The sequence below is a fragment of the Sphaeramia orbicularis genome, chromosome 14 (assembly GCF_902148855.1).
Source record: "Sphaeramia orbicularis chromosome 14, fSphaOr1.1, whole genome shotgun sequence".
NCBI classification, from domain to species: domain Eukaryota; kingdom Metazoa; phylum Chordata; class Actinopteri; order Kurtiformes; family Apogonidae; genus Sphaeramia; species Sphaeramia orbicularis.
In genome coordinates, this window is record NC_043970.1 from 23533470 (window position 1) to 23547785 (window position 14316).

The following is a 14316-nucleotide window of genomic DNA, read 5'->3' on the forward strand; positions in this document are numbered from 1 at the left end:
GACTGTCAAATTATATGGTCAAACCAAATTGGTTGATATTTTGAAATGTCCATGAATATACTTGTGTTCAGCAGACCGTTAACAATCAGACCGATGGCTGTCACAGAGAGGGGGAACTTCCATGGAAATGACTGTGCAAGCAACATTCACCTCACAAGAGAGCAGCAGTGAACCAAACACAACTGAGTACATTTTTAGGAAAAGAAATACGCACTCGGCTGCATTAAACGTTCCCCATGTCACTACTCCTTTAACACGTGAAATGATAAAAGAGTTAACAGCAATTCCACGGTCACGATGCACCACTGACTTGATTTTTTTTCCTGTCTTTTATTTTCTGTCCACATGAATATATAATCTTTGACAGTTTCATACAACACAATTTGCCTTTCAGATGCTACTCCCATCTTTTCTAAGATCGTCTAATACAGTAAGTTTGCACTAACTGATTCAGAAGCCAAAGAAAGTTAATTAACTTAAAGACCTACATGTATTTTTTGTGATGACTTCCAAAGTGAATTTTTCCCTACAATGAACCTTTTTATGATTTATCACCATTTAGTACAATATTATCCTTTGAAAGTTGCATTTTTAAATGAGAAGTAGGTGTTTTCCCAACATCTAATTTACTTAAATGTTATAAAAGCTCAGAAATTTTTTTTAAAGCTATTACATCAACAAATAGAAAAGTGAAGGTACATAACATATAATGAATGTTAAATAAAATGCATATAACCACTGTTATTTGTCAAACTACATGGGTTTCACTGGTGAATCTATGCTGCACATGATCACAGTGTTTCCATGTTCACTAGGGAGCCTCTGAACATCCAAATGTACCATATCTTTACTTGAATTATTTCAATGTATTGATAGGATTAACAGTTCAAAAGTAATGAAACATTTCAGATCAGTAGATGCTTTTGGTTACTGGCAGCTGTTCCCTCAGTGACCCTCAAGGTCACTGAGGGTTGAACTGTCTGAACTCTATCAGCATGAATAAATAATCATATTATACATTATATACATTCTGTTTAATAAATTATGATTATTATGCAGTGCATATCTTGTTAAAAAAAAGAATACAAAAGTCCCAAGAGTAACTTTTTATAAGTAACACATTAACGCAACCACTCTTCGCAGCTTAGATGCTTAAACTGTCTCAGGTATGTGTAAATATTATTTTTCCTGTTGCGGTTAATATGTTTCCAGAACACAAATCCACTTGTGGTTTTCTGATGGGTCAGTCAAAGTATACATACATGTACATTTCAAATCAACTGTCTAGTCATTTATTCATTTTCTTTGGCAGGGTGACAGGAACAAGAGAAAATAAACAATTGTAAACTTTTAACCGCCTGTGTCTTCGTGCAGCTGGCTGTGAAACTTACTCAGTCATCTATTCATTCCACTCTGAATCCCACTGTACCCAATGTGCCTCATGATAAATTTTATACCATTTTATAGCATTGTTTAAATTTGGGAAAATTTTATTGATTAAAAAGCTGCTAAAACCATGTGACATGCAATGTTTTGTCTCAATGATGAAAAAGCAAAGATATTAAGAATCATGAGTAACATAAGTCATTAACCCATAAAGACCCAGTGATACTTTTATGGCAGTTTTCAAATGAGTTTTTCTCTCTTTTTAACCTTTCTTAAGTGATATATCACCATTTATTATAATATCATCCTCTGTATTTAGCATTTTTTCAGTGAAAATCAGGTATTTTCCAATATTTAATTCACTGATTGTGTACTTTAATCATCATGCTGAGATTACATTTGAGGGTTATTATATCAAAAACAGAGAAAACTTAAAAAAAAAAAAAAAAAAAAAAAGATGCGTTCATTAAAAGATATCAATAACAAGCATTTCTATCCACTGTCATTTACTAGTGAATCAAAGTTGTAGAAGAATGACAGTGTTTCCACATTCACTACAGAGCCTCTAAACATCCAAATGGGTCATATGTGATGACCATGAAAGGATGACAAACTGTATTTTACACTATTAATTTACATGTATTAATAGGATTAGTGGATCAACAGGTATTAAACAGTTTAAATTAATAGATGCTTTTGGTCACTGGTGGTTGTTTGGGTCTTTATGGGTTAAAAACTGAAAGCCTAAATACAAAAATATCTATACATCACAGTTTTACATTGAAAATGAAAATGTTTTGGCGGTATTCTCTCTTTCTATTGGTCGCTCTTATTAGTTAAAGTTCCACATATGTTTCACCTTGGCTTATCATGGACACCATTTCTATCATATGGAGGGAGACTTTTCTCATCAGTTTCTTTATTAACAACATCATTATGTTCATTTGTCTGATGCAAAACTCTTGATCCGTTACTTTGGGCCAGTGGTTTGTGCACAGATATATAAGCAAGCTGCTGTTTCCTGCGTGACGGCCTTCTGCAGCGAAGCAGCTCCCCATAGGCCCTACGGAAGTCCCTGTTGAAGGCCGGATACAGGATGGGGTTGAGCGCCGAGTTAAAATAGCCCAGCCACAGGACCACTGAATGAACTGTATTAGGGGGGTTGGTTTTTCCTCTTATTCCCATGCAGGTGAAGAAGGTGAAGTAGGGGAACCAGCAGATGATAAAGGCCCCTAGTACAGCGGCCAGAGTCATCGTAGCCTTGTGCTCCCGGGCTATGGCTGCTGATGATGGCGTACGCGCAAAGGATGGAGTGGCCGCTCGAATACGACGAGCCTGAAAGAATCAAAGGTTGGAGTAAAACAAGTCAGAGAAAGATATGCATTTAATTCAACAATACAAGTGAAGGTTCAAGGTGACTTTATTTATACCCATGGGTAGATTTGTTTTGCAGCAAGCTCTCGCTCACGTCATTCCTGCATATCTGTCGCAAATACCATATTTTCCATAAAGTTAATGAAAAATCCTTTAAATTCATTCAGAAATTCTATCCAGCTAAATCTTATTTTAAAAATAGATTTAAGAAAGATAGTGATATAAACTGTAGCTTTTGCAATGAATCTCCTGAAACTGTTGTTCATTTATTTTGGCACTGCCCTACTGTTAAAACTTTTTGGCAAAAACTTTGTGATTTTATTCATAATAACATTGAAAGACATTTTATATTGTTTTGAAGGAATGTATTGTTTGGCCTATTTGAAAGTAGCTTTCTCAAAAGTGAATCACTATATCTGATAAATCTTTGAATTTTAATGTCAAAATTTCACATTCATTGTTGTAAATACTCAGCAAAAAAGCCATGCTTTACTGCATTTTATAATAATTTCAAACAATACATTCTCTCAATTAAGTACTCCGAAAAGTGAAAGGCAATCAAAATTGTTGAAATCTGTACTTCCCATGATATATTCATCTGAGCTCTGAACTCTGACACCCCGAGTGTAGGTTGGCATACTTCTTTCTCTTTTTCCTGTCTTTCCAGTCCTCTTTTTCTTTTGTCCTTTCTTTCGCTACATGATTGTGGGTAAGCACTTGTATAATGTCTTTTATTGCAGGTGTTTTTCTTTTGTATATTTGATATGAAAAAAAGAAGCTATTTTTATATAGTAAACTGTGCTGTTCTAAATAATAAAAAAACAAAACAAAAAACAAAACAAAACAAAACAAAAAAAGACGTATTTTCCGGACTGTAAGCCGCTACTTTTTTCTCACACTTTGAACCCTGTGGCTTATACAACGATGCGGCTAATCTATAGATTTTTACAGGCTAACGGCCTCCAGGGGGCGCTCTAGCAGGAAGCACAAAAGCGAGACAGACAGGTGGAAGAGGTGATGCAAAGAGGAGGACGCTAGTTTTAAACTTAACTTTTAACACTCATTTTGCGTGTCATGCACAAACCCTCATCATGGAAAACACACGAAGAAATGCATATGATGCAGCTTTTAAGTTAAAAGCAATCGATCTGTCTGTCCGAGATGGAAATAGAGCTGCAGCATGGAAGTGACAACAGAAGAGAGACTGAGAAGGTGTGTGACGGAGCCTTTCTGAGGCTGTTCAACTCTGACACTGAAGAAGACGACTGCAGTGGCTTCAGTGCGCAGAAGGAAGATGAAGATAGCGATCAATGACTTTTCTGGGTTTTTTAACCAACTGTGTTACTGCTGTTTTACTGCCGCGTTACAGGCACTATTTGGAAAAATGCAGTTAAGGTGTGGAAATAAATATTTAAATAATCTTTCTGTTTACCATCTTTCTGTGTAAATATCTCATGTTACAACATGGACACCTGCGGCTTATATTCAGGTGCTGCCTATATATGTACAAATATTTTTTCTTTTAAAATTTGGTGGGTGCGGCTTATATTCAAGTGCGGCTTATATTCAGGAGCTGCCTATATATGTACAAATATTTTTTTCTTTTAAAATTTGGTGGGTGTGGCTTATATTCAGGAGCTGCCTATAGATATACAGATATTTATTTCTTTTAAAATTTGGTGGGTGTGGCTTATATTCAGGTGTGGCTTATATTCAGGTGCTGCCTATGTATGTACAAATATTTTTTTCTTTTAAAATTTGGTGGGTGCGGCTTATATTCAGGCGCGGCTTATATTCAGGTGCTGCCTATATATGTACAAATATTTTTTTCTTTTAAAATTTGGTGGGTGTGGCTTATATTCAGGTGCGGCTTATATTCAGGAGCTGCCTATATATGTACAAATATTTTTTTCTTTTAAGATCTGGTGGGTGCGGCTTTTATTCAGGTGCGGCTTATATTCAGGTGCACTCTATAGTCCGGAAAATACGGCGTTTGGTTTTACAACAATTACTGCATTTCACATTGAAGGTGAAGTTATGAAACGTTATGCCTCCCTCATTTCCATAACCCACACCCCTTTAGGATGTTTTATAAAATAATGAGTACTGACCTGTTCTCGTGCCACTCTGAATATGCAGAGATACATTCCACACATGACTATTAGAGGCAGGTAAAATGAAAGAGAAACATAAAAAAGAACATAGTTGTTACTCCATTCGAATTTGCAGTAGCGTCCTTCCTTGTCCTCATCTCCCATACTCCAATCCAAGTGTTGCACCATGTAGTCAGCTGTGTTCCAGCCCAGGTGGATGGGCACGAAGGACACGGCCAGTGACAAGGCCCAGATGGCAGCTGTGGCCAGGGTCATCCTTCTGGGGGTAACTCTCCGGGGGTAGCTGAGGGGATTGGAAATAGCCAGGTATCGGTCTACGCTGATGGCCAACAGGGTCAAGATAGAGGATGTACACAGCATGACATCCAGTGAGATGTAGATGTTACATACGACTCCTCCTAGGGGCCATTTTCCGCTGCGAAGCTCCACACTGGCAGAAAAGGGCAGCACCAGCAGGCCTAGCAAGAGATCTGTCACCGCCAGTGAAACCACCAAGCAGTTAGCTATGCGCCACAGTCGACGGCTGAGCCCCACAGCCAAACACACCAGCACATTTCCTCCAATGGTGAGAATTATAAAGGACACCAGGACCAGCCAGCGGAGAGTTGTGGAGATCATGGTGCCCCTCACCCTCACCCTCACCCTCAGGTACTAGGTCAGTGAAACAGTCCGATCTCAGTAAGAACACTTCACACACAGCTCCTCTTGGTTTACATTTCCATCAGACAAACTTCTCATATGTTTCTCCTGTTTAAAAATATAATCAGGGTCACTTGCAGATCACCCACCGTGTGACGACCCATGTCTTTTGTCACAGTGCCACTAATGAGGCCACTGAGGTGAGCGTATCCCTGTTAAATAGAAGAACAACTCTTATTACTTACAACATTTCTTCATACACTATAACTGACATTGTCTTCTTCTTTTTTTTTTTCTTTTTTTTTTTTTTACACTGTTTTATGAAATGTTTGAACTTCAGTTGCACTTTAAATGTCACATTACTTGGACCTGGAAAAAATTAGGTATACAGTCCACGGGTTGGAGGATAACTATGACAGAACCTGGTCACAGTTCATAATTCATATCAAGAACCTGCCTTTTGCCTGATTCCTTGTTTTTATTTAATGTATTTTTCTTTCTTCCTCACTCTTCTACTGCCATCTTAGTCTTCTCAATGCCCACAGTCTGACTGCTGGGACTTTTTTTTTCTTATGCCAGAGGTCCAGAATGTTGGTGATATGACCGGAATGATCAACACAAATTGGTTTGAGTCTTTTTTTTTTTTTTTTTGGTGTTCTGTTTGTCCATGCGTTTATATGGATGTATTTGTGGGGATGCCACCTAGGGGGGGGGGGGGGGGGGGGCAAGTTCACAAACTGTATAAGACATGCCTTAACCTGTTAAACCCTGACCATATTTTCAGGGGAGAAACGCCTAAAAAGACATACCCAAAATAAATGAAGAATTACTTCACAATAATAAGGTTCAAATGGATGTTCTTGGTGTCTATGGACATTTAGAGACCTCACAGAATCTATTCCCATTGTCTAAAATATTGTATCTATTACTATGCCTGAGTAAACTGTAACAAACTAAAAGAGAAATTCGAATTTTTTATCCTCGCCTGTTTTTTTTCGGCTGGATTGACGATGATATGCATAAATTAATTGTTCGTGTCGGAGATTTTTTAATAGCGTATATTTCATCCCACAAAGATTAAAAATCATGTTTGAACATTAAAATTTGCACTAAAATACACTTTTGATGTACTTTTATTAACATTAAGGTCTAAACTTTGAGCAAAAGTTGAAAAAAACATTCATTGTCCTGATTTATTATATTTTTATAGTAGATGAATATTAATAGAATTTTTTAGGCCTGCCGGCGGGCCAATAGGGCTCAAGTGGTTAAGGATGCAATTGTTATGGAAAAATGATAAATAAAGTTGTAAAAAAATAAATAAATGTCACATTACTAAATATAATCACCTGGACATAGCTCCCACAAACACCTCCATCTACTCTTTTTTTTAACACAACCTCTGACTTTGACAAACCCACTTATCTTAATTTTACATTTACCATGAAAAAGGAGAATTTTTCAGTGTGATGTATGTCTATGTAGCCAAAAACCTCAATAAATCAACTGATCAGACACTTTTTCAAAGCACATGACTTTATGTATCAAATTACATTTCTGCTGAGAAATGCAAAAGCAGCTTCTTCAGCTGAGACTTCTATTATTTTCAGTTCTGCTATGACAAATTACATAAGACATCCATCCTCTTATTTGTGTATTCCACAAAGTTCAATATATCAACTTCCTCATTTTAAGAGTAAAGCTGTGTTATAGTTTCCATATGCTATAAAAAGTAACATAAAAAGTAATATAAACAAAGTTTATATTACTGGAACTATAATGTTATACTGATGGACCTTCTACAGCCCCGGTGGTCCCAAAGTAAATAATATACATACAGTATATTTGCCGAAATTATTGACTTTAAAGATTTAATTAGTACCAGAAAATAATCATTAACAATCTGAACAGCAGTTTCTGGGGGAAGAAAGAGGGAAAGTGCATACATACATAAGGTGTGGACAAGGGAAGCGGCATACAAGACAAGATCTTAAAAACATCATAAAACATACTGTCATACAGTCTGAGGAGTAAAGTAAACACATCCTACCCAGGAGGGTTTTTGCTGTGTTTAAAGAAAAACATGCCTGTGCTTTCTCATACTGTATCAGATATGTGCGTGTGTGTTATATTTCATGTGTTCTGCTACCATCTCCTATAAATATACATGTTATCACTCTTTAGTAAAGCGTCTCAGATACTCAGATCTAAGTAGGAGGTAATACTAAAACTACTGTGACCAGTTAAAGGTCCATGTCTGATACCTGACAGTGTATAAATATTGCATGTTTAACTGTGCTGCTTTTAATCTGCTATCTGCTTCTTTATTTGGAAGGGCCATCTGATGTACCCTCATAAAAAATAAATGACTTGGAGTGCACATCAGTTGTTCTCAAATTCTCTAATTAAGGTTGCATAAAATTAAAACAAAATGATCTTTTAAAAGCTCATGGTGATGATATCATTGCTCATTTTGATTCGGTTATCCAAATGAAAATGCAAGTGATGTTTGTATTATTTTTGAGACACATACACGCTATGGTTACGCTGATGATTCACAGATATGTGTGGCCTAAGTGAATGGATTTTTTTTTTTTTTTTTTATCTACACTTAAATAAGGCCACAGCTGAGATTATTATGTTTGGGCAACAAAGGGAAGAGGGCTAGCGTCAGCAAAAACTGTGTCTCTGGCTGTAAAAACCAAGGATCAGGTTCATAACCGTGGTGTGTTAATAGACTCAAATCTGACCTTCACCAGCCGGATCCAAACTGTCACCAAAAGGGCAGTCTATCAGCTGAAAAATGTAAACACAATTCAGTGTTTGGCATCTCCAAAAGACTAAGACAAGCCCAGCCATGCCTTCGTCAGGGTCTGCTCACGGTTTCTGCCTGTTAAAAGGAAGTTTTTCCTTCCACTGTCAACAGTCACAAGTGTTAGCTCCTGTTGGGTTCTGTAAATTGACTTGAGAGTCTAACTTAGACTAGCTCTATGGGCTATATGAAGTGTCATGAGATAACTTTTGTTATGATTTGGTACTATATAAATAAAATTTGATTTGATTGATGATGATAATGATAACACCAGCTTGCCCAGGGACAACAGGTAGAAATTAGCCTGGTATAATACATCTCTCCTTTTTAAGGTTAATGCATATTGTCCCTGTCTAAATAAATGAATAAAATGAGGAAAAAAAATCATCTCCAATAGAGTTGATGAGGATAATTGTCTTTTAACTGGACCTCCCAAAAAAGCATTAAGCAATTGTAGCTCATTCAGAAGCAGGACTAAAAGAACATATACTAGGTCTGAAATATTTACACTCGCCTCCAGTTTGTAACAGAATAAGTACTGCTATTAATCCAGAAATCCCAGAATGGTTCAGGCCCAGAGTACATCAGTGATATATTTGAGGAATATAAACCCAGAAGGACCTTTAGACTGATGGGTTTAGGTCAGTTAGTCGAGTCCAGAGTCAAGACTAAACATGGAGAAACAACACTGAGCTGCCAGAGCTGTCAGTAGAGCTTAGATTGAACCCAACTGTAGACATTTTTAATCAAAAATGAATCCAATTCTCTTTTCTTGTGTCTATAAAGTAGTTCTATATCATTCTTCAGTCTTCATTCATTGTTACTGATGTGCAAGTCTGGAGGACTGTATATTCTAACTGTTTTAATACAGATTTGATCAAATTAATTTATTCTGTTCTATAATTGTTTTATTAATCCTATATTCTCTTCTAATTATATTCGCTCTGGATGTTCCTTTTATTCATGTAGCTCAATGAATTGTCTGTGTGTGTGAAATGCACTATGTAAATAAACCTGGCCTTCCCTAGGTGTTTTAGTCTTGCTCAGCTCATACTCTATACCACAGGTGTCAAACATGCGGCCCGGGGGCCCAAATCCAGCCCGCCAAAGGGTCCAGTCCGGCCCTTAGGATGAATTTGTGAAATGCAAAAATTACACTAAAATATTAACAATCCTTTTAGTTCAGGTTCCACACTCAGAACAATTCAATCTCAAGTGAGCAGGACCAGTAAAATACTATCATAATAACATATAAATAATGTCAACTTCAAATGTTTCTCTTTGTAAATGTAAATATTTTCATGTATTTACACTCAAACAAAGTATAATTTTGCAAAAAATGTGAATAACCTGAAATGTTTTAAGAGAAGTAAGTACAATTTTAACAAAATTCTGTCTCTTATTACATGTTTTGTGTGTTTGTAGATCCACTGTGATCTGTTAGTTATAATGTACATGTGGAAATGATAAACTGAGGCTGAATATTGTTAAAATCACACTTATTTTTTAAGTTTGTTCATGTTGTTCACATCTTTTGAAAGGATAGTTTTTAGATGTAAATCTTTACATAATGCAAATTTATTTTTTTCGCTCTAAAACATAGAGAAAAGTTTGGACTTGACATTATTTACATATTATTGTGTTATTATTTTACTGGTTCGGCCCACTTCAGAACAAATTTAGCTGAATGCGGCCCCTGAACTAAAATGAGTTTGACACCCCTGCTCTATACAGTGGCGTTTGTAATGTCTTACACTGTCTTTTGTTTTCCTGCTTCTACTTCCTTTTAGTGCTGCACTGGTCATACATCTCCATGGGCCTTATAACCTCTTTATCTAAACATGACACACACAAGCCCTCAAACAATATTTGATTCTAGCTTAGGTCCACGCATATCATATCAGGATTCATCCAACTTTATGACACCTGCCTTACTGATGATAAACGGATGATGCATGTCCTCATTTAAATCAGGAAACTTAAACTAATCGTTTGCAAATTTGCAGAAGATTTACAGGTTACAGGTTTCCTCCAATGCTTTATTGTTTTGGTTTCTGTTTTCCGGTAAGATTGACAGTAGCGTCATTCAGGGCTTTTCCCACACAGTTTCATCTTGCTGTCACACTAAACATGATAATGATAATGTTTACAATGCTGTTGATAAGAAACAGGGGTATAATAGTGAAGATGGGGTGGAGGAAATTATAATGGTGTTCAAATAATTATTTTACAATGATATCTGATAAAGTAGAATTAAATATTAACCACATTTTTTTAAATTATTATTATAATCACAAACATCACATGTATCACAACCAGAGGTGGGTAGTAACGCATTACATTTACTCTGTTACATTTACTTAAGTAACTTTTTACATAAATTGTACTTTTAAGAGTACTTTTAATACAACATACTTTTTACTTTTACTCAAGTATATTTATGAAGAAGAAACGCTACTTCTACTTCATTACAATGGTGCACATTCTACTTGTTACTTTAATTTTTGGTCATTTGTTAATGCACGAACCATTTGTTTTGTTTTGTTAGAACGATTTCTGACAAAAACTCACATGACTCACATGAGTTCAAGAAATTCGACAGAAGGGGAAGATATGTTTAAAGATATCTAGACTAAGGCTAATGACTTTCATTTTGTCTTCTGTTTATGTAATTATACTATGTAATTATTAAAAAAAAAAGAAAAAAGAAAAGTGTAATTGTATCTGGGCTAACTGGTAAAAGTAAATAGAAAACCATGCACAGTATCTGCCTCCATTAGAGCAGATTAGATATTAAAGGGATGGAACCAACAATGATCATTGCGAGGTATATTTGTAGGTAGCTGTAATGTTCTCATAGATATTTTCTATATTTTATTTTAGCATTTCATTTATTAATTGTTGAATTTAAAAGAACAATAAATACGATGTTACTCAGGAAATATTCAGTACTTGAGTAATTTTTTCATTAAGTACTTTTTTACTTTTACTTGAGTAATTATTTGGATGACTACTTTTTACTTGTTCTTAAGTAATATTTTTCTAAAATAACAGTACTTTTACTTAAGTCTAATTTTTCGCTACTCTACCCACCTCTGATCACCACAAGCAAATTCTGGGAATCAGTCACAAGTTGCATCTACATCCAGGTCTCTCAGATACAGATACTCTTTATGTAACTTTCATTTTATGACAAAAAGGGATGTGTGATTGTTCATGAAACTTAGCGATTTCTTGTTAAGTTCAGTTTTTGTGTGTTTACAGCTTGAGATGTGACTTATGAGACTTTTTCTCCATAGCGTTCACATGACCCCTTGGATTTAATTAATGATTAAACGGCTCATCATCTTTCATTAGGATCTTAAACTGAAGCCATTAGTTCACCTGTTCCTGACCTTTGACTGAATCTGCAGTTTTAGTGTTTTTCACCATGTCAAAAGATTCCCCCTTAGGGATAAACACTTTCTTGTTTCCATGGTGACTTTATTTGTTCAGTGCTGGGCTTCTCAGTCTGCAGCTCTCAATTAGTGTGACAAAAAACACTGAGGACCAGTGCTTTGTGGACTGAAAAGAGTCAAAGATGGAGTAGAGGAAAACTGAAATAAAAGCTTCCGTGTATTCGCTCATTTTTTTCTGTGGTACCGATGTGCCACATGGCAAAGGTAACAGGTGTAACACAATACTATGGCTCTATAATGACAACCAGAGATCATTTTACACTTCATTACATAATTAATTTGCTTGCTTTCTAGACAGTCTGGGAGAAATGGTTGAACAAAAGGCTCCTTTAATGGTCTTCACATGAGCAGGCTATGCAAGGATATACATAGCTATGTCAAATGGACATTTCAAAACACTACTATAGGCTTGATATGTATTTAAAGAATATATGACACTTTGAAATAATGGATCCATTTGTGATGAGCCATATGGGTTTAAATTAGCTCATTATTATTATATTACTATGTTTAATCTGTATAATGAGGATTAAGTGTTAATGTTTGTCACATCATGTTCTAACTCACTGCTATGTGACTCATGAGTCACTCCTAAGGGGATGTGTGGACTGACAAACATTTTTATTGGCATAGTTCCATATTTCAATTGAAATGGTAAGACTGAACCAGAAGAGCAGATATACCTGTTCTAATATATTTCAATGTCTTGTGTATGAAAATCCACTGCATTGTAGATCAAATTAAATGTGCTGGGTGAGGTAGGTGAGTCAACAATGTAGATAACAAGATGGAAAAACATCCGGCCCAAGAGTTCACAAACTGAGTTCATAAACTGATAACTAATAATGGGACAATGTATGATTTGTGGAGTTCCTGGGTTTTTGTTTTTGTTTTTTTCCAATTAATTTATAATGACTACTTCTATTGAATTAAGTAAACTGCAACATAAAGGCGTAATTAACTTAAAAATTACTGGAAAACTCCCACGTAAGACTTGCAACTTCCGCCGAATACACTGTTGTTATATCTTGAATTACAATTAAAAGTCTGTTAAGAGACAAACAGTTAAAATGTAATAGTAATACATATCTGTAATGTAACACATGTATGACTGTATCATAAAGCACTGGAATTATGGTACACTTATATATGATTGTATATTAATATACAGCATGTATGCACACAGTTAAAGTTATTATAGAATACAACACAATCTAACATATAAAATTGTCATAAAAACCCAATTTCTCATTAAATATTATCAGTCAGCTTGGTTTACTTCGTCCTGCTTGCTGCTCAGTAAACCCAAATAGGGTCGAGCGGTTTGAAATAGGTAACAGACCATCCAAAATGACCAGACTTGTGCAACATTAACTTATTCTGACTCCTCAGGTTACAATTTAAGAGATTAATATGCAGGCGATGAAATTCATCTCATAATAGTTTGTCTCTAGACAGTTTTATGGCACAACGGTGGGCTACTGAATCTGATTACTCACATCTAAACCAGCTATCTATACAGTTACTGCTGTAAATGTATAACCGGAGCAAATGAAACATACACGAGTCATGAAACGAACTCATACCGTACATAAACGTATATATGTATGCATGTGTAAATATGTGGAGAAAACACCTTTTACTTACCTCACATGGTTTGCCTTAAAAGTACATTAAGATCCATATCTTCTTTGCTGATGTAAATATACCCTCCACTGCTTCCTTGATCCTGCTTATGTGTAAACTTCATTCTGTCTCTCCCTCTCATTCTCTCTATCTCCTCCCTCGTTCTTTCCCTGCCTCTTTTCCCAGACATGTAACCTATATACACACTTCTCACTCCCTCTAGTGAATTCATCCAACATTTGATCACCATCATTATGCTTTCAATTAGTCAGACAGACAACTACAACATGACTCATTTATATTTTAGTGTATTTTAAGGCATGTATGTACTTCATGTTATATGTTGATGTTGCTTTTGTAGCCCCTGTACTGTATTTTGGTCATGTATAGGGTGATGATAATCAAGAGTAATTTAATTTCCTAAATGCTAACTGTCACAATCTGGTGACTTTACATACTTTTGGTTTTCTTAAAAGGAGTTGGTACATCTTTCCGGGCAATTCACCTCCAACTCCTCCATGAAAAGTTAACAATTAAAGCACGTCTGAATAATCTCAAAGCCTAAAGAGATTAAACAATAACCTGTACTATTATGTCCGTCTCAGAAAAATGCACATGCAAAGTTGTACATTCATTAAGCTACTTCTTTCCTTTTCTCAGTGCCTTTAAATAAAATTTTACCCCCAAAAAAACCAAAAAAATAAACAAACATAGGCTCAGGAGGATCTGTGTGGACTGAAATGATAATATCTTCAATCCAGGAGGGACTCATAAAACAATGTAGTTAAAGAAGGGGGGAGAAGGACCAGATTGGCTGGAGAAACTGTTTGTTCAACCAGAAATAGCAGCTTCATGCTTCATAAAACTGACCAGGTCACTTGGGGTAACAGAGATAAATGTCTTTAGA

The 14316-nt window shown here is 35.7% G+C and overlaps 1 protein-coding gene across 1 annotated transcript; it reads right to left on the minus strand.

The window, feature by feature from the left end:
- Positions 1–2035: 2035 nt before the first annotated feature.
- hrh2b (histamine receptor H2b) lies at positions 2036–13513 on the minus strand. Its single transcript, XM_030154448.1, has 3 exons — positions 13431–13513; positions 4872–5725; positions 2036–2721 (listed from the first exon to the last, which is right to left on the minus strand). The coding sequence occupies exons 2-3, from the start codon at positions 5490–5492 to the stop codon at positions 2242–2244; spliced, it is 1101 nt and encodes a 366-aa protein (XP_030010308.1). The 5' UTR covers positions 5493–5725; positions 13431–13513; the 3' UTR covers positions 2036–2241.
- Positions 13514–14316: the final 803 nt, after the last annotated feature.